Source organism: Micromys minutus (genome assembly GCF_963924665.1).
Source record: "Micromys minutus genome assembly, chromosome: 1".
Lineage (NCBI taxonomy): Eukaryota > Metazoa > Chordata > Mammalia > Rodentia > Muridae > Micromys > Micromys minutus.
Window position 1 is genome coordinate 116,151,502 of NC_137969.1, and position 27,947 is coordinate 116,179,448.

The 27,947-nt window shown below is 39.1% G+C and overlaps 1 protein-coding gene across 1 annotated transcript in view; it reads left to right on the forward strand.

The window, feature by feature from the left end:
- The window catches only part of F13A1 (coagulation factor XIII A chain), a 172,159-nt gene that overhangs the window by 55,865 nt on the left and 88,347 nt on the right, over positions 1-27,947 (forward strand). The window contains exons 5-6 of the mRNA XM_080920897.1: positions 10,295-10,413; positions 13,726-13,833. Coding sequence (XP_080777023.1) covers positions 10,295-10,413; positions 13,726-13,833 — 227 coding nt within the window. The remainder of the gene's footprint in view (positions 1-10,294; positions 10,414-13,725; positions 13,834-27,947) is intronic.

Sequence of the window (27,947 nt, forward strand, 5' to 3'; positions counted from 1 at the left end):
CAAGCTATATCACCACTTCAGATCAGATGTAAATGTAATCTCAGACCTTCCCATATTGTAGAGAAAAAGAAAAGCATTGGAGGGGTTGGGCTGCATGTTTGAATAACATTTATGTAGATTCCTCTATCATTATACAACACCAAGTTAGTTTCTAGGATTCTTGTCTTATGCCATTTCCTTTAAAGCACATAAATTGAATGAATTTTAAAAAAATAATGCTTGCTATTTATCTATGTTTTGATAGAAATTAATAAATATGACCAGCCTCCATTTTATTATTAAAAATCCACTTTTCAACTATTTTCTTAGTAATTGCACATGGTCATTAGGATCCTTTGGTACAGAACAGACTGGGATTCTCAGGGGAACATGAAAAATAGCCCCTGCTCATGGGGGCTCTTGAGCCTACATTCCAAATTCAGGCCAGAGCCATTTATCCATCAAACTACAGATGCCTGTGGCCATGGCAACACAATAGCCTATGTTTATTATAACAACAGTATTCCTTATTAATTTGCAGATACTAAGGGCTTGGTGCTTAATTCAGCACTAGGGACAGTCATTACGAATGATAGAGCAGAACTTTGTCCCCATAGAGATACTAACAGGATTTTACAGGTGAGGTGTCAATAAAATCTAATTACGATTGTAAAAAAAAATAGTGCTAATCTAAGACATGGCCACACAAGAGCATAAAGCAGGGTCCTCTGACCAAGTTGGAGCTGGAGAGAGAGCAAGCAGTACCAGTCCATCTGAGTACCTCACTCAGCCCTGGGAACATGACGGCACAGTAGCACGCCAGTTACCAAGTCAGTTTTCAGTGTATGGTAATGATGTTACAGAGCCAGCACGTGGCCTGCAGATGGACACATAGCTCCAGCTCTCCATGGCAACTGTAGCAGGACCTGTGGGCACATCCTGGAACATGCAGGTAGCTTCAGTTCCCTGAGGCTTCAGACTCTACTTCAGTTACAGAAAGCCCTCCCTCTCTTTCTCACTCCTTCCCTCCTTCCCTCCCTTCATTTCTTTCTTTTTATTCTTCTCTCATAAACTACACCCTGACTGCAGACTCCAGAGTGGTACTCATGCATGCAATTTGTGTTTATGTCTGTAGGGTAATTTCCACACTCTTCAAAGTATGTGAATAGGTTATATTTGGAAAAGGTGTGACCTTTGCCTGGGTGTGGTGTTGTACATGGGTAATCCCAGCATTAGTCTTTGAATATGAAACCCTTGAGTAGAAGGCTGTAGAGATAGTAAACCATTGCCCACAGAAGTAGTTTTTGGTCACAGTATTAATCATATTAGAGAATAAACTAAAATCTGTATCTAGAGACATATTTAGATGGCCCCCAGACACAATTCTGTGCAACTATTTGTCAATACTGGAATGTCATAAAAACACACAGAAGGAAAAACAAGGTTGAAAGCTATAAGATCAGATGAAAACTCTTCTTTAGGAGAAAAGAAAAAGGAAAGAAATTAAGGCATGCCAGTACAGGCACAGGTTTCCTCAGAGGATACAGCTAAGTAAAGAATTCCTGACATTTTCTTTGTAGAATTGCTTCATGAATAATAGTTTACTCTCTGAAGGCTCACAAACTAAAAAGTCCTCAACCAGCCAAACCAACAAAGTAACACACACCAAATAAACTCACAAGCTGGTGCATGCTATAGCACCATACACCTGTTTCCAGAGAACAATAATGCCTCAGTCACTAAAGACCCTCTAGTGTCTCACTGGTCCCCTTCTATACTGGAGTTAGCAGTATAAGGCAAAAGGTTCCAGAATGGCTACAATAGGTTATCAAGGTAGAAGTGGTTTGGGACCTTCTGAGAGAAAAAGACCAGATTCTGGAAATGCCTTCCTTTATGATTCCAGTGTGTTCCATTGTCGGGAGCAAAAAGTAATCTCTAGCATGCCTGCAGGCACATGGTCAGCAGGTTGATCTCTCTTCTGATTCAACTCAACTTTCACAAAAAAAAAGGGGGGGGGGACACCAAGCAATGAAAGGGAGGTCAGCCAAAGGTGTCCTGACCCTTCCTGTGAATCTACACCTTCTCTGAAAGAGTGACTGATGCTTTTTTGAAGGACTAGAGACATTGTTATTCCTGAAGGATTAGAAGCAAGACCAACCCTTGGTAGAAATGCCTCTCTACCACCATGGTTTCTTTGATCCTTCAGCTATTGTCTTGCTAAACCCATACTCTTAGTGGTATTAGACTGGGACCTGCTTTAACTTTAACTTTAAAAGTGTAAATACTAGATTTTTTTTTCAGTGTATGCACTGATGGATGGCCTTCTTCTCCCAAAGGGGCTATATAGATACTAAAAATCAATGGGCTTGGCATTTGTCCTTATATGTCTGTCTTAAAGTCTTCCTTATTCTGGATGAGAGGCCAGTGGTAATGTCCAAAGGGATGCCAAAAATCAGGCTTCCATGTGAGTCTTAAATTTTTTGCAGCCCAATTTTCTTTTATTTTTAACTACCTCAAAATTCTCAGCAAAGGGACAGTAAAATAAATGAGGTCATCATTCTTTACTGCTGCCACGTGTGCATTGTTAGTCACCCTGGAAGGGTGGGTATTTACAGGGCGTTCGGAGGTGTCCTTCGACAAATCTGTCAGGGAAGACAAATGGAGAGACTATGTCGCATCTGCCAGTGGCTCCCTGTATAATCTGTTTACCTCCAAAGTTTAATCTCAATGATGGTCCTTTGCCAACGGTTACTTGGAACCCAGTTCTTAGTAGACCCAAGATAACATTTGATTCTCTTAGCTACCACTCCTCACTTCCACTCTCTATGTCCCCACCCAAAGCTCCCTTACACATGCACACCAGACATCAAGCAGTCCAAATGATGGGGCTTCTAGAACAAAGATTAATTGTTAGCTTGTTTTCCTTATGCACAGTGTCCACTTGGCTAAACAGAAATCAAATTTCCCTTGGAACTAATAAAACTCACTTCCCTTCTGAAGACAACCCCAAATATTAAAACAAACAAAAATAACCACCTACAGCCAAATATCTAAATATAAACATGATTATACTTTTCTATTTTTAATATCCTTTCTAAATTATTGAGTTTGGAGAGTTTCCATAGTGATATACCTTTTTTTATTATTCATTTTGAACAGCAGTATTTTAAAGGGACAGAACTGAATAAAACGGGGGATATAAAGTGCAGCCTTCTACCTTTAATCTTCTTTTAAAATCATAAATAAATTTAAAATTAAAATGGGGGTTTCCCATTGCTTGCCTTGTTGGTGATTCATGGTTATGCCTGCCTGGTTTGAGGTAAGATTTAAGTCAGGGTATCCTGGTGTGGATCATAGAACTCTGCCTGTTTACAGATCTCAGATTTATAATATCCCTTCAATAGTAACTCACAGCACAATGGTAAAGTCTTATTTTCTTGGACCTCTCTTGCAGTCTAAGCTAAAGACATTGTCTTTCTCTCTCAAATCTGCAACAGGCATTTACTCACTTCCTGCGGCATGAGTGGACCCTCCTTACCATAGTGCTGAGCGTCTGTGTGAAAATGGATCTGTGCAGTATCTTTCTCGTTGTACTAATAATCCTCATGAGTTTCAGTGAGTTAGTTGGGGTAGGGTTGGTAGTTTCTTTGTGCGTTTTGGAAGGGGTAGTCCCATATGTGACCCAATCTTAGTCTCAAATGAACAACCCTCCTGTCTCAGCCTCCTGAATGCTGGGGTTATATAGAATCTTGAAAGTTTGTTGCATATACTAAATATATATTTTTTAAGTAAATGATGAAATTTGCAGTGAGGAAGGGCCATCTTCAAGAAGTAGAAAAATGTTCCTCCAACACCACTGAAAAGTAAGAAATCAAAGCTTAGTCCAGCTTGTTCTAGAAATGACACAAGTAAACTTAAGTTCTAGTCATGTGACCGATAATAAGGACATGAAGACATTGATAACTGAAGCCTTATTGCTCTTAAAGAGAAATTGATATATCCAAATTTAGAAATTAGCAATCCAAGATTAGCAGGGTTATGTAGGCCTGGAATGTCAGTACTTGAGAGACTATGCAGTAGGATACTGAGTTCAATATCACCCAGACTACACAGAAAGACCCCATCTCCAACCACTTAATATATTGTGTTTACTTTAGTAAATAGATTATTTTAATAAATAATAAATAAAATAAATTTATTTTAATAAATAGATTGGATTTAGTTTCACTTAAATACAAATGTTTTCAGAATCGCTTTGTTTCTGATAATAAAAATTTTACAGAAAACCAATTTCCCACTGTATCGTCAAACATTAAAACAGCATTGCTTAGTGGTAAGTTCACATTTAAAATTTGCATGGATACTACCAAATTACTCCTTTGCAAAGCTATTGTATTGGTGTTAGAGAGATGTCTTAGTGATTAAGAGAACATACTGTTCTTGAAGAGGACATGAATTTAGTTCTAAGCTCCCAATGGGAGCTCATTGCCTCCACCTCCAGCTCTGAAGGCCTCCCCCTTCACACACACACACACACACACACACACACACACACAGAGAGAGAGAGAGAGAGAGAGAGAGAGAGAGAGAGAGAGAGAGAGAGAGACAGACAGACAGACAGACAGACAGACAGACAGAGGTGGGGGAAGAGAGAGATTTTAAAATATGAGCAACCCCATAATAAAAGGCATCATGTCTTATAGTACAGATACTATATGGGATAATACCTTTTTCTTCTTACCATTATTGTTATCAGGTGTTACCATTTCCTTTAAAGTTTGACAATACAGTAGGAAATCATAATTATTTTACTGCTATTTTAGCTTGCATCTCTGTGATTATTAGGGAAGTTGAGCAACTTGGCATACACTTAATATGGGGTTCGCTTCTGTATGTGGTATTATCTGGAACATGTTGAATAAGCTAAGAATTGATAGAAAGAGAGACATTCAGATCTTAAGCCTATCAATATGCTTTCATGTCACATGAATAAGATGTCACAGAAACTTCTTTCCCATGTGGACAAGCAGTAGTCACAACACCATGTAGTGATCAGGTCAATCATCTTCCATATATTTAGATCTAATTCACACCTAAGTTTTATATGTTGCCATGCCAACATTAGTTTTCATTATTACCCTGCTCCAGTTGGTTGCATTCACAATAAGACTCTGTGAGTTAGAACCAGAAAACCTGGTGGCAGGCAGAGATGACAATTTGTTCTCAAGGTCTTGGTATTAGGCTTGTCTAGATGAGGCCTCTAGACCAGTTAGTTTTCCTTCCCATGAAAGATTCTCCTCTTCTTGTACAGTTGTGAAGACTCATTGTTGGCTAGCAGGTTTGCTAGAGTACATTTCTCTAAAGAAAACAACAAAGGTATAAGGTCACATGGCTCTGGAACAAGTACAAGCAATGACCTTCTTGTTGCATTTCTGCTGAATCTCCATAAACCAAAGTTAACCAAAGACAGAAGAAATCTTCAACCTTCTCTTTACTTAAATAATAAACATTTTACTCCAACATTTTTTTCCAAATTCTTTGTTTCAGTCTCATTTTTGAATTAACATTCAGGATTTTAATGTCTGAGTGGCATGTTGGTTGAGTTCCTTTTGATTTTATTGATGAATTTAAATCTTTTGACATTTTACACCTAATTAGAACCTTTTGATTGTTTTCATTTATTTAATTTTTCTTTCACGCCCATTGGGAAAGCTTACTTTTTAATTATAAAAATTTTTCAAACAAACTCAAAAGCAAAAAAAAAAAAAAAAAAAAAAAAAACTAGTACAATGAAATCCATTCACATAGCTCCCAGACTTAATAACAACCTTGGCATACACAGATATAGGTGTATCTGTGTGCACACATACAGTCATGTGGCACACAATTGCATGTCTTCCAATGACCAACTTAATATACCATAGTAAACCCATAATGTTATATCCTAGTGACATCATAACTGTTTTAGTTTCCATAAAAACACTTTATGATGTTCAGAAAATAATAAAGATGGATAATTAACATCTCTCAGAATGTGTTCCTGGTATTGACTGTTATATGACTATATAATTACAATAATACAATAAACAAGAGTTCTTGGTTGTCCAGTCCTTACCCAAATTTTACCAATCTAAAATTTGCTTTAGAGGCTTTTTTGTTGTTCTAAACAGTGCATATAATTTGAACTTTTTGGTGTGTCTTCAACAATCATCTTTATTTATTTATTTTCTTTACCACAAACTCATTTCTGAACTAGCATTGCCATGAAGCCCATACTATGGTCTTAGTCACAGAATACTGCTTGGAACTCCCTTGGAGTTTTCTGATAAGTAGTTACTTATATCTAAACATTAGATAGAATTTAGTCTCAAACATTTGGATGTTTTCTTGGTGGTGTAAATATACTTCCTAACTCATGCCAAGCATGTATTCAATCAATAGATATGGATGTTTAGATTAATCAATAGAATATGATTTTATTGCATTAATAATCCATTATAAAGTTCTCTTCTTTAGGTTAATGATACCATCTTACTCCTATAATTTTATTGAGAATTATAAATAGCCATATATATATAGATATACATATATAAACTCTATCATCCCTATTGTATTAGCATGTTAGTTTCTCAGTATTTCCTGAATTCTCTGTGTTCAAATTAGTAAGCTGTTTCCTAGCACTTTATGAAGATGGCAAATGTACATAAAAATCAATATTAATTATGAAATATCTGAAGTCTTCTATTCTTTAACAATGACTTTTGTTTTTTCTGCCTCTGGGATCTTGGATGATTTCAGGAAAGAGAGTTTCAGCCTACTCTGATGTTTCTTCACCCAATGTTATAATAAATTGTTCTTTTATATAGCAATTTATTTTGCCTCTTGTACTAGTTACTATTACTTATTCTCAGAGTTCTATTGCTCTGAGAAGACACAATGACCAAAACAAGGCTAATAAAAAGAAAGCATTTAACTGTAACTTATTTACAGTCTTAGAGGGTTGGTGTATGATTGTCATGGTGGGAAGCAGACAGACATGATGTTAGAGTATTACCTGAGGGCTTTATATCCTGATCTATAGGCAGCAGGCACAGATAGTTAGATAGATGATAGATAGATAGATAGATAGATAGATAGATAGATAGATAAATAGATAGATAGATGAAAATATAGGCTCTAGCCTGGGCTTATTAAACCTCAAAGTCCACTTCCAGTTACAAACCCTCTAACAAGACCACACCTCATAATTCTTCCCAAACAGTTCCACTGACTGGGAACCAAACATTCAAACATGAGCTTATGGGCCATTTCTTTCAAACCATTATACCTTTTCTCATATTTATTTTGTTTTTGAACTTTCTTATCCAAGAATTTCTCAGTTCTTCTTGATAGGGTTATGGTATTCTTTATGCATTCCCCAATGATTTTCATTTGGTGTACATATATACATACACATATTTAGTCTTTTAAAGTAATATGTAGTAATAACAGAAGTATATGAATCCAGGTTTTCATACTTGACTGAACATATTTTAAGTTTGATTAGTTTCTACATCTAAGTTTGCTTTGTTACAGACATACTTCCTTTTACCATTAAAGATTTTTTTCAAGTATATTTTAATGGTCAAAATGTTTCTTATATTGGAAAATTGGAGAACATTTCAGGATTTTTGTATTTTTTCTAAATATTTTTGATGCACCTTTAAATTATTTTTACTGGATAAATGGATCCAAGCTCTATACTGAAGCTAGATTGCTACTAATGAAACAGTTGCCAAATTGTTGTTTTTAAATATTGTAACTATAATCTTATCAGTAGATTAGCAATATGTCACATATTAGCTGATACTGGGTCTTTTACGTTATAAATCTACTATTATACATATATTTATTTATAAATGTCACTTTTATTATTTTACAGTGTTAGATTACTATTTGATAAATTATTTACCTTCCATTTGTAATTCTTCCTTTATGGACTGGCTCTCATTTATTAAATTTGTTTTGTGTATTTTGGGAAGTCTTATTCAATTTACCAGGATTCTTTCCATACAGGTAAATTTTTGCCAATACTTATAAATAAGTAACAGTTACTTTGTAAGTATTTGTCTAATTTGTCACATACTTTAAATTTTATAATATATAAAAATACAAAAGTGTTTTAAGTGTACAAGTAAATATAATGTATTTCCTTTGTGGTTTTTATAATATATTGCTTTGATTTACATAAAGATGATCAGGCAGAACTGAGTGCTATAGTGCACAGCTATAGAGCTATTATGATGGTAAAGGCAGGAAGATCACAAGAGATGGGGACTGTATGGTGAGAAAACAATCGTGGAGTGAGTGTGTGTGTGTGTTTGTGTGTGTGTGCATGTGTGTGTCTGTGTGTGTGTGCATGTGTTTGTATGTGTGTGTGAGTGTGTGAGTATGTGTGTGTGAGTTTGTGAGTATGTGTGTATGAATGTGCGTACGTGTATGTGTGTGAGTGTGTGTGGACATATGTGTATGTGTGTGAATGTGTGAGTGTGTATGTGTGTGAGTATGTGTGAGTGTGTGTGTGTATGTGTGTGTGTGTGTGTGTGTGTGTGTGTACATGAAACCATTAAAATAAGAAGCAAGAGGCAAAGACTGGGAAGAAAGGCTATAAGAAATTGCTGGAGACTACTTGTAGGAATTTCCAAAGGTTTGGTCAAAGATGTCAGGAGAGGGTAGGATGGGGACCAAGCAGACCTGTCAGACATGTGTTTGTCATTCCTCCATGATCCCATTACTTGTCATGCAGACTCTGACTCTCTGAGACTAAGGGGTGTGGAAGGGGACACAAAGAGATAGAGGACTGGTATTCATCTCAGGCCACCAAGGATACTGATGTTGCTTTTCTTTCAGCCATTCTTGGAGGAGTGATGGGGTATGACTTTGGTTGCTATGAGAATCACTGTGGGAAGCTAAGAAACAAAACAAACTCCTGATCCCACCCTGGGGTTCAGACTTAATTGATGCAGAGTACTGCATGGGCATATTAACCAGTTTGCAATGCAGAAAAGAAAATGCCCAAGACAAACTCAATTTTAAAAAAGAAAGGTTTCTTATTGGCTTATGCTTTGAGATGTTTTAGTTCATGGTCACTTGGACCATTGCCTTCAGGCTGTGGTGAGGTAGAACATTGTGGCAAAAGTGTGTGGTGAAGAAACACGTGGCCAGAAAATGAAAAGAGAGAGAAATGGATCAGGGTTCAAACCCCCATTCAAATGCACATTCTCAGTGACCCCACTTCTTTCCTTAAACCCCTGACTCCTAAACACGTCACCATCTCCTGATACTGCCACAGGCCACAGACTAAGCTGGTAGCACATAGGCCTTTAGAGCACACTTAAAATCCAAGTCTTAACATCAAATAAGGAACTTTATTTATCCTTTGAGAATTTAATTGGTAAAAATTTCCAAGTGATTATAATGTTCAGCCAGAGTTGAGCATTACTACACAAGATAGAGATTTTTTAAGGGACTGAAGAATAAAGAGGACATAATTTTAAAGCCTAAATATACAAATGGAAGAAGAGCAGAAAGACATAATAAACCTTCCCCTCAATCAGACAGGATTGACCCTGTTTCAGTTAATGCAAGTTTACTTGAATATCATCTACACCAGAATGCTTCTGCCAGTGTGGAAGATGCTTTTCTAAGCCTGGGAACATGTATCAGACAGTTAGTGAAGTAGGTGGGAGCAAGACCTTGAGATTAGAGCCACCAGAAAGGCCTTGCAATGGCTGAAGCTAACTGAGCAGGCTTGTTGGGCTCACACACCTACCAATGCATCCACAAGGACTTTTCATTAAGAGATTAACTGACAGCCTTCCTCCTCCTTCAAACCAGTGGACCACACTGAGGGACAGCAAATGATGCTTGCACACTCCAACATGTCCCAGATTTATTTCAAACATCCTTTCCAGCTGAGCTACTTTTAACTTCAGTAGGTTGGAAATTTGCCTGAGTACCACCACAGAATCTGATTTTGAGTCCATGGAGCACCTGCATCATAGAATGTTTAACGAGACTTGTCAATTTAATTGTGCTTCAAGACATCCAAAGCCAGAGTTTGTCAGCATTTTGCTGACAAATGTCCTCATTTACAGACTGATCTTTGGTACTGATTATGTTCACTGTGGCTAAAAATATTGGGGAATGAGCTATGCCTTGAGAAACAGAACACTTATCTTTTCTCTGGGTATATTGACTCTCAGTCTAGTAATGTTGAGCAGGGGTTTGGAAACAGTGGTTGGTTAAAGGTCACTGTGTTCCCATCCTGATGCAGAGGATGCTGTGTATCTGGATGATGAGAAAGAAAGGGAAGAGTACGTCCTGAATGACATCGGAGTGATATTTTATGGGGACTTCAATGACATCAAGAGCAGAAGCTGGAGCTATGGCCAGGTGAGCCATTTAAAATTTGTTACTGTCAAGGTCATTTTTCCTTAATATTCTTTGTCACATTTATTACTGCCGGGTGCCAAGCATCGATATTAGAAAAGCATAATTTCCTGCTTTCCAGGATCTGAGACTCCAAGACAGAGTGCATGGAAGTGAGAACTTAGAGAGACAACTGCATAATTTATCAGCTGGAGCCACCGATCTTCCTCTTATTACAAATGTCCCAGAGATGGGGAGACTACAGATAACAAGGCAGTCACTGAGCTATACTTTGGCATCTTAGAAACCATGAAGTCTCATTACTCAACCTGAAATAGGCTGAAAGGTTTTCTTTTATTTTTTATTTTTTTGCTTATAGAGATATCTTTAATGAAAAGAATATAGCAGAAGATGTGCCAAATTTAAAGTAATACTTAAAAAAATGTATCAGGGTCCAGTAATATGGCTCAGTGAGTAAAGACACTCACCACTGAACTTAACAGCCTGAGTTCAGTACAGGACCTCACAAGGAAGATGATACCCCCAAAAGTTCCCTAAACCTACATAGGCACCACAGTACACGTGCTGTTCTTCCACACACACTCTGTTCACACACACACACACACACACACACACACACACACACACACACACACACACCAGTACATAAGAAAAAAATGTAAGGAAAGAGACTTTAAAAAGAGAAAAGAAAAGCAATATATATTTCAAAGTGTGAATGAGTCTATTAAAATTGGCGTTAAAGAAACAATATTCCAATGATGTCACCTAGATTTTTTTTCAGAAAATACCAGAGATGTTCCCAGCAGTTGAAATCAGTTCACCTTGGCTCCTAAGAATTACATTCTGTATTCAAGTTGTAAAAGTGGTTAACAGTAATTCCTTAAGATATTATAATTTGAACCATTTCAACTTAGTATTTTTTGCACTGGTTTAAATGAAGCTTTGCCCTGTTTCCACAGACACATACATGTCTTGTGATCCCGACATTAGTTACTATCAACAGGAAAGGAATGAGTATTTTATCCCTCAGAGGAGTCTGGCAGGAATGCCAGGAACTGAGCATTGCTGCTCTGAGTGTCCGGGGAGACACTTATTGGTATCTGACTACAGCAGGTCCCATAATATTGTCATGGATCCTGAGGTCCATATGAAATCTACCTGTGTCCCTCAAACAAAATAATTGTCAATCATCAGGACCTCTCACCCCCATCCACAGTTTGGTGACGAGCTTCGCCTTGACTCCTAATGATTACATTCAATATTCGGGCTTGCCCATCTGCATCTCTGATGTCCTGTCAAAATATAGTCTGTGTTAGTCGATTTGTCTTTTAATTCATGCCTGGTCCTCTGGACACCACCCTACCTCTGTCTAAGTGACACACAAATTTTGTTATTGATTGTCTGTTTCCCTTGCCACGAGTCTCCATGAACTAGCCTTTAGGTGCTGCCTTTGTTTTTTCAGTTGTACAAAAGAAAAACTGAAGCTAGATTTTTGATAAAAGAAAGGTTTATCCATCTCATTGTTTTGGAAGTTGAAAGTCTCAAATTGGACAGTTTCATTTGGTCAACTTCTGCAAAGATTCCCTTAATATCATTACAATTTACTGGAGAAAGAAAGGGAGAACTAACCATGCACATAACAGGCCAGGCCTACAGACTATCCTTGTACACCAACAGCTCTGGAGAGAAGCAGTTCACTCCTGGAGACTGTGTTCCTCCCTTCTCAAGGCAGTCGGAGCTCCTGTAACTTCAGTACCTCATGTCAACCACTCCTAAAGGTTCGACCAACTCAATGTCAGTCTCCTGAAGACCTGAGCCATTTCCAAACCACACCAGGTGTGAGGCCATTTATGATCCCAGTGTGATGCGGTATAGGTAGCTAGTGAAGGGGAATGTCATCAAAAAGGAATCAAGAAGAATTAGGATGGCATCCTGGCACAGCCAGGTTATGTTTGGCCAAGTGTGACTGAGTAAGCAAGGGCTCTGTGTCATTATTCAACAAGGCCATCAACTCAGATCATTCTGACCAAATAACACGGCAAACTCATTGTTTGCAGAGATGATGGGAAACAATAATTTCTGTGATGGTGTCATTAATGTTGTGGTTACTGGCTGACTCAACTGAGATAGGCTGTTCAGTATGACCCAAATAATGGTTATGTATATATCCATGGAATTAATTGTATGTCTAAATTACATATAATATTGTATAGCCCAGATCTCTAGGATACATCATCTTCAGCACTCTAGCTAGATTTAATGAACAATTAGATAGTAATTAGCCATTAAGATTGTAGTTTCTGCCATTGTACTTGGGTGGATAATACCCAGTGTTTCTACACTGAAGGGAATCTTCTATTATATTTATAGTACAATGGAACTAAAATGTCCTCATGCTTTCATTTTAAAAATTTTGACTTTTGTCCTGTTTTAAGAAGATTGTAGAAGCACCCATGAGAGGTGTGTCTTTCCAAGAAAATCTAACTCGCTCTTAGCCCCACCCTTACCCTCCACCATGTACTAAAATGCTTCTCTAAGATGCCTGCCCTTCCAGGCTATATAAATCACCTTGTCTCAAATCAGGGTATCAAGGACTTTGACCACATGAGGTCTCCTCCTGTTTTTCAGGCAAGAAAAAGAGCTTGGAGGTCCTTCCTGTGGCACATCAGGCAATCATTTACAGTTTTTTATTTTTAAGTTGACAATAGTTTTTTTTCTTTATGTGATGAATTCTGATTGTGGTTTCCTCTCTCTCAACTCTTTCCAGCTCTCTTCTCCTCACCCATCCAAATTCACATCCTTTCTTACAGTCTCACATTAGCAAACAGACAGTCATCTTTAAAATAACAACAACAATAACAACAACAACAACAACAACAACAACAACAATAATAATAATGATGATGATGATAATAATATGAGAGAAAATAGAAACTTGTGTTGCTTTGGAAATCCTAAGACTTCCAAGTGACTTTGGGAAATCATTGTGCTCTGGGCCATGCACCCATCTGTTGAAAGGATCTTAATGAACTTGTACATTGTCTTAAAGACTCTTGTGTCAGGGTATGTTTTTTGAGCACATTAGCTCTCTATTGGTTCTCTTCAGATTTCTGGCTTGCCTTTGGGCTCACTTTTATTTTACTGAAAAGTTTAAAAAGAAGAAGAAGGTATGCATTCTTTCATTTTCTTCACTACTTCTTGCTAAAGGTTATGGGTGGCCCCTCCACATTTCTAGGCAGCAGGCTGTGGTGGTTCTTATCTTTGCACACAGCTCACTTTGTCTTGTTGAGTGGAGCTCTCATTGTTATCTTCCAGTTTGAAGATGGCATCCTGGATGCTTGCTTGTATGTGATGGACAAAGCTGAGATGGACCTTTCTGGCAGAGGAAACCCCATCAAAGTCAGCCGAGTTGGATCAGCAATGGTAAGTGGCCGTGCTGATGACTAAATCTACTGTGTAGGCCATTGGTGTCAGAATAGTTAATTCATAGAATGATATTGGCATAAATAGTGACTTAATGTTTATGCATTAGGTTTGAGTTCAGGGTGCCTGCTGTTCTTGAATTCTCTTCCTTTTTCATATGCTACAAATAAAAAATTTCACTCAAAGCTGTGTGTGGATCTGATTCACACAGGAAATTAGATATCATTAAACGGCTAAATATCCTTTTATCATATTTTATGTATTTTGTGTGGGGGGTCATGCCTGTGTATGAATTTATGGGGCTCAGTTCTTCTCTTCCATCTTGTGTCCAGGGGATTGAACTCAGGTTGTCAGGCTTGGTGCCAGGTGCCTTTACCCACTGAACAATCTTGCCAGTCCCTGAGCAGCTAAGGATCTTTTATCTGGCAATTAAGAAATGACCATACAAAATGCTAATGACTGTAACCAAATGATCAATCAGTCAAACAAAGAAGACCACTAAGACATGACTTTTTGTGGCTAGGGCTGGAGAGATGATTCAGTATAGAGTATGTACAGAGGAACCGAATTCAATTTCTAGCACCCACATCGGGGAGCCTACAAGTGTCTGTAACTTGAGCTCTGGGAGATCTGATGCCCTCCCTTAGACCTCAAGAGCACCTGTACTGATGTATACAGCACCCTAACACATATAAAAAATAATAAAAATGAATCTTTTATAAAGAAATAAATGCTAGTTTCTTTGAAATGGGACCACACTGCAAAGCTTTACCTCTTAGGAAGTGGGTGTTGGTTCTCCCCAGAAATATTTTAAGATAAGTCAATGGCTGTTGATCATTTTCATCATTTCTCTCTTTTTTTGGGGGGAAGATAATTTTGTAATTATATTCATGTACACAAAACATAGTGTACATTTAACCCAGTTTAGTGGTTCTTTAGCCTTTGCCTTTTCCAGCTTGACAATGCAAGCCACAGACTTAGGTCCCAGGATGTTACCTCCCAATGGCAATGGATCTCATCATGTCATTATAATTGGTCCTAATAACTTCCACCAGCTTAGCCAGAGCACCCTTGTCTTCTGAGTTAAACTGTGTGAGGGCAATAGCGGTGCATGGTGCATGTCTTCCTGTGAACCAGGCGCCCCAGTCTGGCCTTTCCCTTGATGATGCAGTAAAGCACCATATCTTTCAACACATGGCAGGCAGGAAAACCACCAGCTCAGTTGGGGACACATTATGGGCATCACTGCCTGCTAAAATTGCTTATTCTCCACCAAGGTGGTGACAATATTGACTCCTACTCTGATTACAGGTGGTCTCTTGGTTGGAATGTCCCCTTTGCCAGCAGCTTTCTTCTCAGCACGAGACAGTAGCTTTTGCTTCTTCTCTTGCTTTGTCTCTGGCCTGTATTTGTGGGCAAGCTTACGCAGTCGAGTAAGTGTTGCAGCAAATATTAAATATAGTAACCCTTTATCCCGTGCTAGTGTCCGCACCAGTAGGGTCACATGGTACTATGGAGTAAATTTATTTCAGTGACTCCATGCCACCCCCAAGTACTCATAGACCCCATCTTCTTTTGACCCAGGCAGTCTACTCTGCCTGCCCTTGCTGCTTTTGATCAGGTGGCCCACAACCATCCCAGAGTGTTATTTTCACTCACTTTTCCCTGGTGGAGTGGTGGGCTTTCTGAGTCCCAACTCTTTTGAATTCAATTAAGTCATCACATCAAAGGACACATCTAAATACTCTGATCCAATTGGTATGATAAAATTTGCCTACCTAGATAAGTCAAACCATTCTGTACAATTCCATCTCTTATAAAATATTCAAAACAACCTGTATCCATATAGAGATGTGCTGAGAGAAACATCTACATCTGCTTCCATGTTGCCCTCTTGAATCTCCTCTCTTCTACCTTACCAAAACTTTGTTCCCACCCCACTCTCTACTGTCCAATAATGTATCTTCTGACCTCAACCTACAGAGTAGCTGTTTGCCTGTCCAGGGCCTGAGTGAAATAGCTAAAGGCAGGAGGTACTTTGAGCTGCTTATAGGGAATGGCTCTTTGCCACTGCAACCTGATGTAGTGGGGCCATTTGATAAAGCATGTTAGATCTCTTTTGGGCTGCACAACCATTTTCACAAACAAGAAAACAGGATGGGGAAGCTCTGTCGGTGATAACGCTTTTGCCAGTACCTAGGTCCACAAACTCCATCTGTCAGTGCATTCTCCCTTTCACACGATTCACTGTAGGGGATCCCCAAACATCTACAAGAGTGCAGCAGTCCCCTTATGGAACAGTGAAAGAGGAGCTAGAAGCCCATGGCTAAGATGGGTAGGATTAGGATAGGAAGTTAACTAAATGACTACCTGGTCCTAAGCTGTACTGTATTCCTAGCATTCAGAAAATCACTGGAGCATAAATCAGTGTCCCATCTGATCCAGAAGCACAGTATTAACTCAGTTACAGTAGGCTACACTTATTTCATAAGAAGACTGAATGTAGAACACGGTTATATTGCCAATGCCCTTACATCATCCAAAAAGAAAAAGAAAAAAAAAGAAAAAAAAAAAAGAAAGAAAGAAAGAAAGAAAGAAAGAAAGAAAGAAAGAAAGATTCTCTCTGGAAGAATTTTATCTTCAGTCTTGTTTTGTGCATCTTTTGAGCCAAATAAAATCAGTTTTGTTGACACATAATTACAAGGCCAGGGAAGATATAACATGTATATTGTGGGTAAGTGCTAAAAATAGTGATTCTGATTTTATTAAGAACTAAGTTACACGAAAATTTAAGATGTACTGGATCTTACATAATGAAAACAAAAGTTAACATCTAGGGACAGCTTGGGGCTGCAGGAGGCACAACTCAGTGGTAAGAATTTAGAGGGTTTCCTAAACACATGTGAGACCTAGTGAAAGGGTGCTCAAGCCCTAAACACATGTGAGACCTAGTGAAAGGGTGCTCAAGCCCTGACCCCACAAATAATAAGCCTGTCCATTTGAATACATAAAATAAATAAGCAGGTTTGTTTTCTGATATTTGTATGGCATGATAAAAAGAGGATTTTTCCTAAAGCCTTTGGGAATCTCCTTGTACAATTAGACCTGCATCTGTTCATTGTGTTTTCTACATGAAAAAGAAGCCACCTTTCTTTTATTTTTCCTTAATTTTTAATTATATTTTGTTCCCCTTAGAAGCAACCACAATATGTCGCTGTAAAGGGAGAAGCAATATGGAGGAGTGATGAGATATGAACTGTCTTTCTCTTAAGCATCCTAAAATGACAAGGTCTTCAACCTGAGCTTATGTGCTCCTTGTGTGTGCTTCCACCAAATTCGGAAATCACAGGCCAATCCAAAGCAGCATAGAAGGAAAGCAAAATGAGACAATCTAACCCACACTGTGACTGCCTCTGACCAGGCATAACACCAATTTAAATTGCCTCAAAATGTCATCAGCTCTAGAGAGCCTCTATCTAAGTTCCAATTTGGAAAATGATCATCACAGTTACACAGCCTGAAACCAGAGAAATAAAATCTGCATAGAGAATAGTGAGCTTAGGTGTTGGTTTGCTTTCTGGAAGGGGTGACCTTGAGTGTTACAGGACAGAGGTACTGCTCTGAGCAATTTGAAATGATATCTCCACTTCCCCTTATTTTCCCATGCCACTGTTCACAGTACAGAAAGCTCAATAGTTGAAAAACTCCCCTCACCTCTGTTATCCCCTTTAATCCTCAGAATAGCTTTTGTGAGTCTTTCCAATATCTGTTCAGCAGCAGTGAGTTTTAAAGCTAAAACACTGAGCCTCCAAAACTTACTGAAATGGTGACACATAGCAAAACAACTATTTTCTGATCATATAGACAGATCCTACATGATCACTGGAAATACAGTGGAATTTAAGCATACAGATAAGTAAAGAATGAAGATATGTATAAAGGAGGTAAACCTTCTAATTTTCCTGTTTAAGATTTACCTTAAAATGTAAAAATGTTCATTTGGAAACTACAGCAAGAGCAGATTTGAAGCTGGATGAATCCAGCCAAAATTAGACTTCACAGTTACATGGCCATGTTGTCCTTCTGAGCTGACCCCAAGCCCTGGGTAGGTTCTATGCCCATTGTCCCTGCCACTGGACAGGTGCACTAAAACAGAGGTGCATGATATTTGAAAACATTACTGGAGGACCACACAGATGATGCATGGGTTCCAAGAGATGCATATGGCCTGCAAGCCCTTCCAGAGGACCACACAGAGAATGCATAAATTCCAGTTTATACAAAGTAGAGTCATTGCAGGCAGAACCTTCCTGATGCAGCTGTTCCTAGAAGCCATGGGAGGGGCAGATCAGCTCTGTCTGGGCATCTGAAAAAATTAAGCAAGCATGAATATAGCACAGGAGCACACGACTAGAGCCCCAAAGACAAAATGGCTTTCTGTGGTCATGGTAGATAGCTTGGCAAGGAGATTGCAGGAAACTGGCTATGTGTGAGGCTAAAGGAACACAGGTGATAACAAGCTTTCAAACAACAAATAGTATGAGTTTGGCTTTTAAGTGTAAAACTTTCAGATAAAAAAATCTTTGTAGTACAGTGTATCTGTGCTCGGATGGCTGCTGTACTGATGGTGTGTGCAATAAGTTGTCCAGAAGCATCCCTGAGCCTCTATTAAAAATTTATGAGCCTGCCATGACATGTCAGCTGAAACATTGAAGAATGTCTCCGGTTATGGCCAAATGTTCCTTGGTGTAGAAATCCTCCAAAGATGGAGTCTATGCTCAGTTTCTCTATAGAATGGAGGTAACACCTTCCTCTTGCTTGCACAGTAGGCTTCATTCAATTCTGTTTTCCCTGCTTTCTGAAGAGATCAGGGAGGTTGTTTTTCACGAGAGGGCCCGTAGCTGTGTCAGGAGACAGAGCCCTGGCTCTGGTTCTGCTGTTAACCACATGAATCAGGGAAGAGCACTTGATTCCAAGACATACTTCCTCCTTTTTCAAATGAAGCTTTTTCTCTTTAGCCAAACACCTGAAATTCCCATTTACCTTAGTAAGGGCTTTTATTGCTGTGAACAGACACCATGACCATGGCAACTTTTATAAAGGAAAATGTCTAATTAGAGCTGGCTTATAGTTTTAGAGGTTCAGTCCATTATCATCATGGCAAGGAACATGACAGCATCCAGACAGGCATTTTCTTTTGCATTGGAGGAGCTAAGAGTTTTACATCTTGATCTGAAAGCAGCTATGATGAGACTATCTTCTACCCTGGTTGGCGCTTAACCATAGGACCTCAAATTCTACCCCTACAGTGACTCACTTTCTCCAACAAGGCCACACCTACTTCAACAAGGCCATACCTCCTAATAGTATAATTCCCACAGGCCAAGCATATTTAAGTGAGTTAACTTAAACACTGTTAAACATTGTTAGCAAAATCTGCTTGGTTCATCAAGTGAACTTTTTCTTTTTCCTTTTATATATTCAGTATCTCCCGTTATTTTTTTCATATTGTTTTCCTTTGATGAGAACCTGAGGAAAGTTGACAAGCATCTGGAAGTCAGGTGGTATTGACCTTCCCCAAGGGAAAGAACAACCTAGACTCCTATAATTTTGCTGTTTGGGGACTGAGCCTGAAATGCTATAGTCTCATGTGGATGAAGTTTTATTTAGAATCACATAAAAACCGAATGCTACATTTTACTAATGTTACATTATAGATTCATTTAAGAGAGAAAAGGGGGAAACAGGAAATTAGACAAAGAAATTTGTTCCAAGTTATACTTCCTTCTTTTCAAAGTCATTGTTTGCCTTGTTTCTGGTGTGACAGTCCCCTCCAAGAGAACTGATGAGAAAATTGTGAAGCTAAGGATGAGCTGTGCCATATGAAAGTGTATTTTACTCACCTGACATCCAGTTGCAACACTATGTTGTAATGAAGCATCTGGAGGTAGGCTTTGAGACCCCAAGAGACATAGGGTCTGAGACCCCAGGGAACATGGTCTCTGAGACCCTAACAATATAAACATTTGTGCTGTGATGAGATGTAGAAAGAACAGAGCAGTCTTGAAATGAGGGGACCACTGTGACAATAGCCTGTCCTTACTGCAAGTATTTGCCTGTCAAGCCTGCTTCTTCTACTCCATGACTGATTGGCTCTGGCACCTTCCCCAGGGGATGCAGCAGCTGTTGCTGCAGTGGCCTCTCTTACTGCAGATACCTGCCTGCTTAGTCACCATTAAAGCCCTCAAATGCCCTGCCTACATGCATATTGTCTTTGTCTATGGAAGATCTGAAACAAAACCAGCTCACAGGGTCTAGAAGACACTGCAAGGGTCTTTGAGATAAGAAAACAGAAGCCTTTGGAAGTGATGTCATTCATTCAAGGTCATGTGGGAAATAAGTGGCTGAGCTGGAACCAGGCAGTGTCCTTTCTCTCAAAACATATTGCTTCAGAGCATCTCTGCCAGCATATTATTGCCAATAGCACAATTACTGTATCAAATTATGTGGCTGTCACCTAGAAAAGAACAAATCTCTAAGAATAGGTGGATGTCAAAAAGTGGGAAAATTGAAAAAAAAGGCATGAGTCAGAAGATCTGAATCTTGGAGTCAATGGGAAAGAGGTCTCCAAGAGGATTAGATGCCACATGTGCTGTGGTACTAGAGCCACAATAGTGATGATGACAGCAATGATGTTGCTAATACTGTGGCAGTGGTAGTGGTTATAGTGGTAGTGACAGTGATCATGGTGATAGTGATGGTGGTAGGTGATGGTAATAGTAAAGACTGTGGTGAGGCAAGGGTAGTATTGGTGATGTGATTGGTCATGAAAATAGTGACATCGATGATGAGTGTGTGCTTAGGGTAACAGTAGTGGTGACCATGATGGATGATAATTATGGTGACATCATAGTGACAGCGCTTAAGGTAATAGCAACAACAATGTTGAAGATGAGTGTGACCATGATGGGAATGGTGGTAATGGTAGTGGTGGGGGCGGCGATGGTGATGTAATGGTGGGAGTGCTATCATGGTGGTGATAATGGATATATGGTAGTGGTAGTGCTTGTGGTAATGGTAATGGTGGGTAAGGGGATGTTGGGAGAATTTCAGTGAAGATGAGGGTTGTGGTGTAAATGTGTTGATGGTAGTGATCATGGTAATAGTGATGGTGGTAATGACGGTCATTGTGGGGAGGGTGGGAACGGCGGTTGAAAATGGTGGTGGGAATGTCTATGTGGTAATGTTACTGATACTGGTAAAACCTCAATTTCAACTCATTCATTCAACAAGTATCTGGGTGTTGGGGGAAATGCTGGTAAACCAAACAGACATTTTGCCCTCACAGGAGCTTATAATGTCATGGAAAAGACAAAAAAATAGAAAGTCATATGCAGCACAGAGAATTTTCTGATAGAAATGATCATAGGACTGGAAGGAAGCAAGGGCAGTAACAACACAACCTCTTCGGTTTAACTGCACACTTGGGCCTATGTGGAGAATCGAGCTATTGGACCAAAGGGCAGTAGGAGGACTTGACAAGGTATCCCTACTGTTATTCACTGAAAGTCTTTATCCACAGTACTGGAGGGAAATGTAGTGCGAGAGGACACTGGAATACACTTCTCCATATACTCCTCCAGGGCTGCTGGCTTTGTTAGTCAGACATCAGGACTAATGTCTAACTAACAGTTGTCCCATAGTGTTTCAACATTTATAGTCCCTTGATTCCAGGTTCTTATATTTTGATTCGATTATGTTTATTTTTTTAAGCTAAATTGATGGAAAATTTAGGAAGATGGAAAAGACAAAACAAACATTAATAAAGTTACATAGTTTGGATTCCAGTGCTTCACACCTCTGTCAGTCCAGACTGCCCAGCCTCCCTTGAGGTGTGCTCAGTTATTTTTAACCATGGTCTTTTGCTAATATCGAGCTACGATGCCATCATTAATCCCCATTAATGCCTTGCTCTGACTGTGCCTTTAGGGAATTAACTCAAGATTGAACTTTTTCTACCAATCGATGGTCTGTGTAGTCTTTAGTGCTATTTAAAAAAGAAAAAGTTGGCAGTACAGCCAGTAAATCAAACTGACCATGCTGCAGGGAGGTCTCAGGTTCTCCAGACCTTTGTGAAGGCAGCATTGCAGCTTCTGATCCTCAAGCTTCCAGCACTGTGAGGATCAACTGGAAATAAAGCCCTTTTCACCTGCTCCATCTTTCCCCTTGGCTTTTCATTTCTTAGAATATTTTTTCTATCTTGGACAAAGACACAATTACACCATCACTACTTTGCTATGTTGCCAAGCTACCCCACAGGGGATGGTGTTTTGTTTTGTGTTTGTCTTTCTTCCTTTCTTTTGGTTGGCTACTTACCCATCTTGAATAATGGCTTTATGTTGAGCAAACATTTTATAATTTTATGCAATGAACATCAATTACAAATATTCAGAATACATTCTAAGATCTGCTCAAAGCAAGGATTCCACAGCTGCCCATTCCAAATAAACCCTAAAGTCAGAAATTGATGCACAAAATCTAATCTCTGGTCATACACCCAGCCATAGTATAGCCCCTAACATATTGAGATCTGAAGTTTAAATTTTTAGGTTTGAAACTTTAGATGAGTAGAAGGAAAGACGCAAATTACTCTTTGGTCTGTAAAGCACACAAAAGCCCCTTTCTTATACTACAGAGAAAGAGTGTGGTCATTGTCCTCTACTTCCAGCCACTGAAGAGCTTTTTTTCAGTCTCCTCCTGTATCTCTTATTTCTTAAACATGCATTTACCAAAAAGCACGATTAAGTAAAAATGACTTTTTCCTCATTCTTGTGCCTCATGTGTATAGTTGCTAGTCAGTATTCCCAATGGTAGTGGAGGAAATTTCTAGCAGATTATCTGTGCATACACAGGGATTTGAGTCTATGCCACCTCTGAGAAGGGGGAGATTAAGCTTTCATTGGTGTGTTGTAAGAATCATGTCTCCCTCACTCACTATTTATCTGCAAATTCCCAGTCTCTTGACCATTGCTAGATAAAGAAAGATTCCTGGAAGGTGAGACCCTGTCCAGACTTCTCTGCCTTCAAAGCTCTTAACTCTTATCTCCAATGCTATAATCTACCTCCATGGTTCATGCACATGCATATCAGAAAAGGCATTCCTCTTTTGGAAATTCCTGAAAAATGCAGGCTCAGTCATAGTTTCTGAATCCCTACAATGAAGGCCCAACCAATTCAGTAGCCACACCCATGAGACATATTTTAAAGAACCTACTAATTGGCACTAATGAGGAACTGTACAGCAATCCAACATGGTAAGATTCTAAATTAGAATGTAAGCTGAAATCAAGGTTTTGCTTAAGGCAAAAGGCACCAGTGGATCCAGAATGACTAGGGAAATATGGGTGATTTAGCGAGATGAGGACAGATCCTTTCCCAACAAAACACCATGGGTATCTCATTGCCAGAGATCTTCATTTCTGTTTATTGAAGATTTTTAACAATGATAAATCTATTATAAAGCAGTGGAAAAGTGGAATTTTATCTGTCAGAAGTTATCTGCATAGCCACCTGTAAGAAAACATGTCTATTCCTTAAATAACCAATGTACAGATTGAACCTGGTAGGGGCATCCGGAAGGCAGTTGAACTTATCCAAGGTCACAGCACTGGATATGGGCCTCTGGCTTCCTGACCCCACAGATGGAAACAGGATGTTATACACCCCTGGATGCATCCTCATCCTGTCCCCTGTCTAGAGCACATGCCCTCCTTGAGAGTAAAGATATAATGCCTGTCACCTGCTCCTTCTGAGTCAATTCTGGTGGGGGCAAGGAGGGGCAGTAAACTGTTCGGAATTCATTTTTTCCCTCCTGGTAAAAGCCAGCAATGTAATGAAGTTTCCATTTGTGGGCAAACCGCTTGGCTTCTCAATTATCAAGGTTACATTTCTTATGCCTGTTTGTCCCATATTTTTGGAGAAAAACAGACATTTATTACAAGCTATCTCTCCAATGTGATAATCATAGTCAATCTAAATGTCTGCTTTCCTCGAATTGCTTCCTGGAATGAGTTTCAATACAGCATCTATTTTGTAATCACACAGGCTATTTCTGAAGCACGGGTGCGTGCTTTTCAGCACTCCCTCCAAGCTGTGCAGATGGGCTGTTCTCATCTCCTGGGACCAACATCTCCCGGACAGATGGGTACAGTACAGCATAGCTTGGGGGTCTCTTGAGACAGACACTTTCGGGCTTCTTTATTTCCTTTTTATCCTCTTCCCTGTCTGTCTCCTTCTCTATATTTCCCCTCTTACATCTACCCCTTTCATGTGAATAGTTTTTAACAACTTATCCTACACCAGTAGGTTTCAACCTTTGGGTCTCAACCCCTTTGAAAATTGAATATTAGATATTTACATTATAATTCATAACAGGAGCAAAAATTACAGTTATGAAGTAGCAATGAAATTATTTGATGGTTGGGGGTCACCACAACATGAGGAACTATATTAAAGATTCACAGAGTTGGGACAGTCGAGAGTCACTGCTCAATACCAGCCAACTCCATAGCACACAGTAGGGATGGAAAAGAACTCAGTTTTTATCTTTATCCTCCTTAAGTAATGTCACACATGGTTAGTAAAGAACAGTGTGGCCAAATCTCAGTCCTCAGTTACTAACATAAGAGCTAGTAATTTCCCGTAGTAATATAAAGGTTACTATGGAAAGTAAATCTAAGTGCTTACCCGTGTCAGAGTGTACAAACAAATCACACGCACACGCACACACATGTAATGGTAGTTACATCAGTTAAGTCTTTCACTGTAGAATTGTATAAATTAGGGTTAGTTAGAAACTACTTTCAGGTTAAATAACTACGTACGGTAAAACGCTAGCTATCAAATATATAAGTATAAGTGCATTTTGATGGGAAAGACACTAAGTCCTAGTCAAATATAGATGTTTCCAGGACTTCCCTGTGTTTCTCCTGGTTAGCCTGTACCCCAAAAACTTCTGCCGTGTGTCGTTGCAGTGGATTAGTCACACGTCCTCTGGAACCTCACATGAATAGGTTCACAAAGATGGAACGAGACTGGCTTCATTCACTCCGTGAATTGTTACACAAGTTTTTACCTCGGGGAACAGAATTTTGTTTCATGTATGGTATCTCTTCTGCCCATTCACCTGTTGGTGGACCTTCTAGATGATTCTAGCTTGGGACCATTACACAGAGACTATGAGCATTCTGAATAGGTCTTTTCAGTGTTTTGTTAACATATGGTGATTATATGTAACACTGGCTTCTATATGACATTCTTCTACATGTATATGGTATAGTTTGATCATACTCACCACACTATCTTCTCTTATCTTCCCAACTCCCACTAATTCCTTTCCTTGTCCCAAACAGCTCCCCTTCTAGGCTCACGTCGTTCTGTGCATGTGACCCAGGGTGTGTCATCAAGGTTGTTTACAAGAGCATGGGGGGGCATGTGTGTCTTAGCAACAGCTGGATCATATGGGAATAAAGTCTCTCTTCAACCACCGTCTGTGTAGCCTCAGGGAGAGGTGGGCTCCTACAAGGCCCTCCCCATTCCAAAACAAGATGTTGGCAGGCCCTCTTTTCTGTTTTGTTTTTATTGGATATTCTCCGCATTTAAATTTCAAGTGTTGTCCACTTTCTTATAGAGAGCACATGCAGGTAACTATAGCAGCTCAGAGTTCAACAGTACGATGGGTATACTGTGCCTGAAAATCTGTTCATCCATCGGCTCTGCCTTTTTCTTACACTTTCTGCCCATTCTCTCTTAAGGTGCACTGAGTCTTGGAAACAATAGAAATGCTCCATTTGGGGCTGATCCTGTAACGTCCACTTATTCTCTATACTCTGACCAGTTACGATTCCCTGTGGTCAACACTGACTGCTGCACAGAGAAGCTTTCCCTACTAAAGTAGACAACACTGTCTTATGGGTGTGCATAGAAGTATTTAGGTGGCAATCTGATGAACACAGTGTGTACATTTAGCAAAACAGCAGTAGCAGCTTCTTCACTGGGGCCAGTGACTTTCTCAGCCATGGGCATTCTTTTTAACTGAAAACAGGCTTTTGTCTGTTTGTTTAATCTGCTGTATTTTGATTATGGTTTACCCTCCCCAGTGCTGCCCATATCTTTTCCCACTTTTCTACCCACCCAAACTCACATCATTTTTCTCTCTCAGACATCTAAATAACAATAATAACCACAAAAATAATAAGATAAAATGAAATAAGGATATGAAAAAACAAACCAATAAACAGAAAAATAGCCAAAGAAAAAGCATAAAATACACATATAGATACTGACACACATGCACACACACGCACACACACACACACACACACACACACACACACACACATAATGCATAAAAAGAAGATGTATAAGTGAAAGATTTGTAAGGTATAGGGAAAATGTCTAGACAAAGTCTTGTGAGATTAAAAAAAATTACTTATAAGAATATCATTGATATCATTTCTTGTTGTTGGAATCTGTCCTTAAATGTAGCTTGTGTGCCCAGTGAGACTATTGGAGAACAATTCTTTTTTATTTTATTTTTTACCATCAGTTATCAATTGGAAATGGATTCTGGGTTAGGTATGGGCTTTTGACTAGACTTACAGTACCAATCATGAATTCCCTTCTGTGTAGCAGATATAAATTCAATCAGAAAATGATTCATTACCCCATATCAGGCCTGAGACTGCAGCCCCTGTGGGCACATCCTGCCTGTCTAGTCTGTATCCTTACACACAAGACCCACAGCTGAGTGAGATATTCCTGACAGTTCTCTCTCAGCAACCTCCCAGGACCTTCCATCTTTTTAGGGAAACATTCTCATGTATGGAGTAAACATCTAAAGCTGGAGTGTCTGTGTTCTAGGATCTGTATGCGTTTGATTTTGTGAGATAACCAGTTAGTCATTTATAATAGTTCCATGTTTTACATTCTTCCAGAAACTTCTAAAATTCTACTTTCCCCATAGGTTTATCTGTTCTTGGTGATTATTCCACCTTTTACATTCGCTCAATCTAGTGTGTGAACATCTACTTGCTGTTTTAAATTTATTTTCTCTGATGTACAATGATGCTGCACACACTTCCATACACCCCTGGCCATCCATATGCCTCTTTCAGTGTGATGTCTTCCCAAGCCAACCGCTGTTTTCCTGGTGGGGTATTTGAATTATAATTACAGAGGTGGGGTTGTTGTGTGTAGATTCTAAAACCACTCTTTTCTCAGATACATGTAGAGGTTATTTCCCACCAGACTATACTTTGCTCTGTGTGTTTGTGTGTGTTTGTGTGTGTGTGTGTGTGTGTGTGTGTGTGTGTGTGTGTGTGTGAGAGAGAGAGAGAGAGAGAGAGAGAGAGAGAGAGAGAGAGAGAGAGAGAGAGAGAGAGAGCAGTTTTCAGTTGTTATGTTGGTGTCAGACAGTAAACTTAAGTCTTTTTTAAAATGATATAAAGTCCAATTTTATTGTATTTATATTTGGTTTTGTGGTATTAGAGATCATCACATTTAGGACTTAGAAATGTTAGGTAAGTGCCCTACTCCCTAGTCACACTACCAGATTTAAAGAAATAGTCCTGTCTAGGACTAGGACACATGTGATTTTTTTTTACGAGCCATAAGTATATTGCCCCACATTTCTTTTGAAATACAACTTGGGTTTTATATTTTGGTGTATAGTCTATCTTGAGGTCTTTCACTGTGGTGTGAGGTAAGATCAAGGGTTTTGATTCCCCACAAATTTACCTATTTTCCTCTGAAAACAGTACTGAAAATGGTATCCTTTGTTTAAGCCGTTCATTGATGTGGTGGCTTGGTTAGAAATGGGTTCTAACCAACATGACCAGATGAGGCTGAAACAAGCATAGACTGTTGTTTGCCTTTTCTTATTCCAGAACAGCATGGTGTTAGTTACCAAGCTGTTATAGCAAATCATTAGATCAAGAACCACACCCCCATCTTGCTCTCTGTCAGTATTTTTTGGCCATTCTTGACCCTTTGCACTTCCTTTACACAGTGTGAGAAACTTGTCTGCTTCAAAATGTCATTGAGTCTTGGTATAG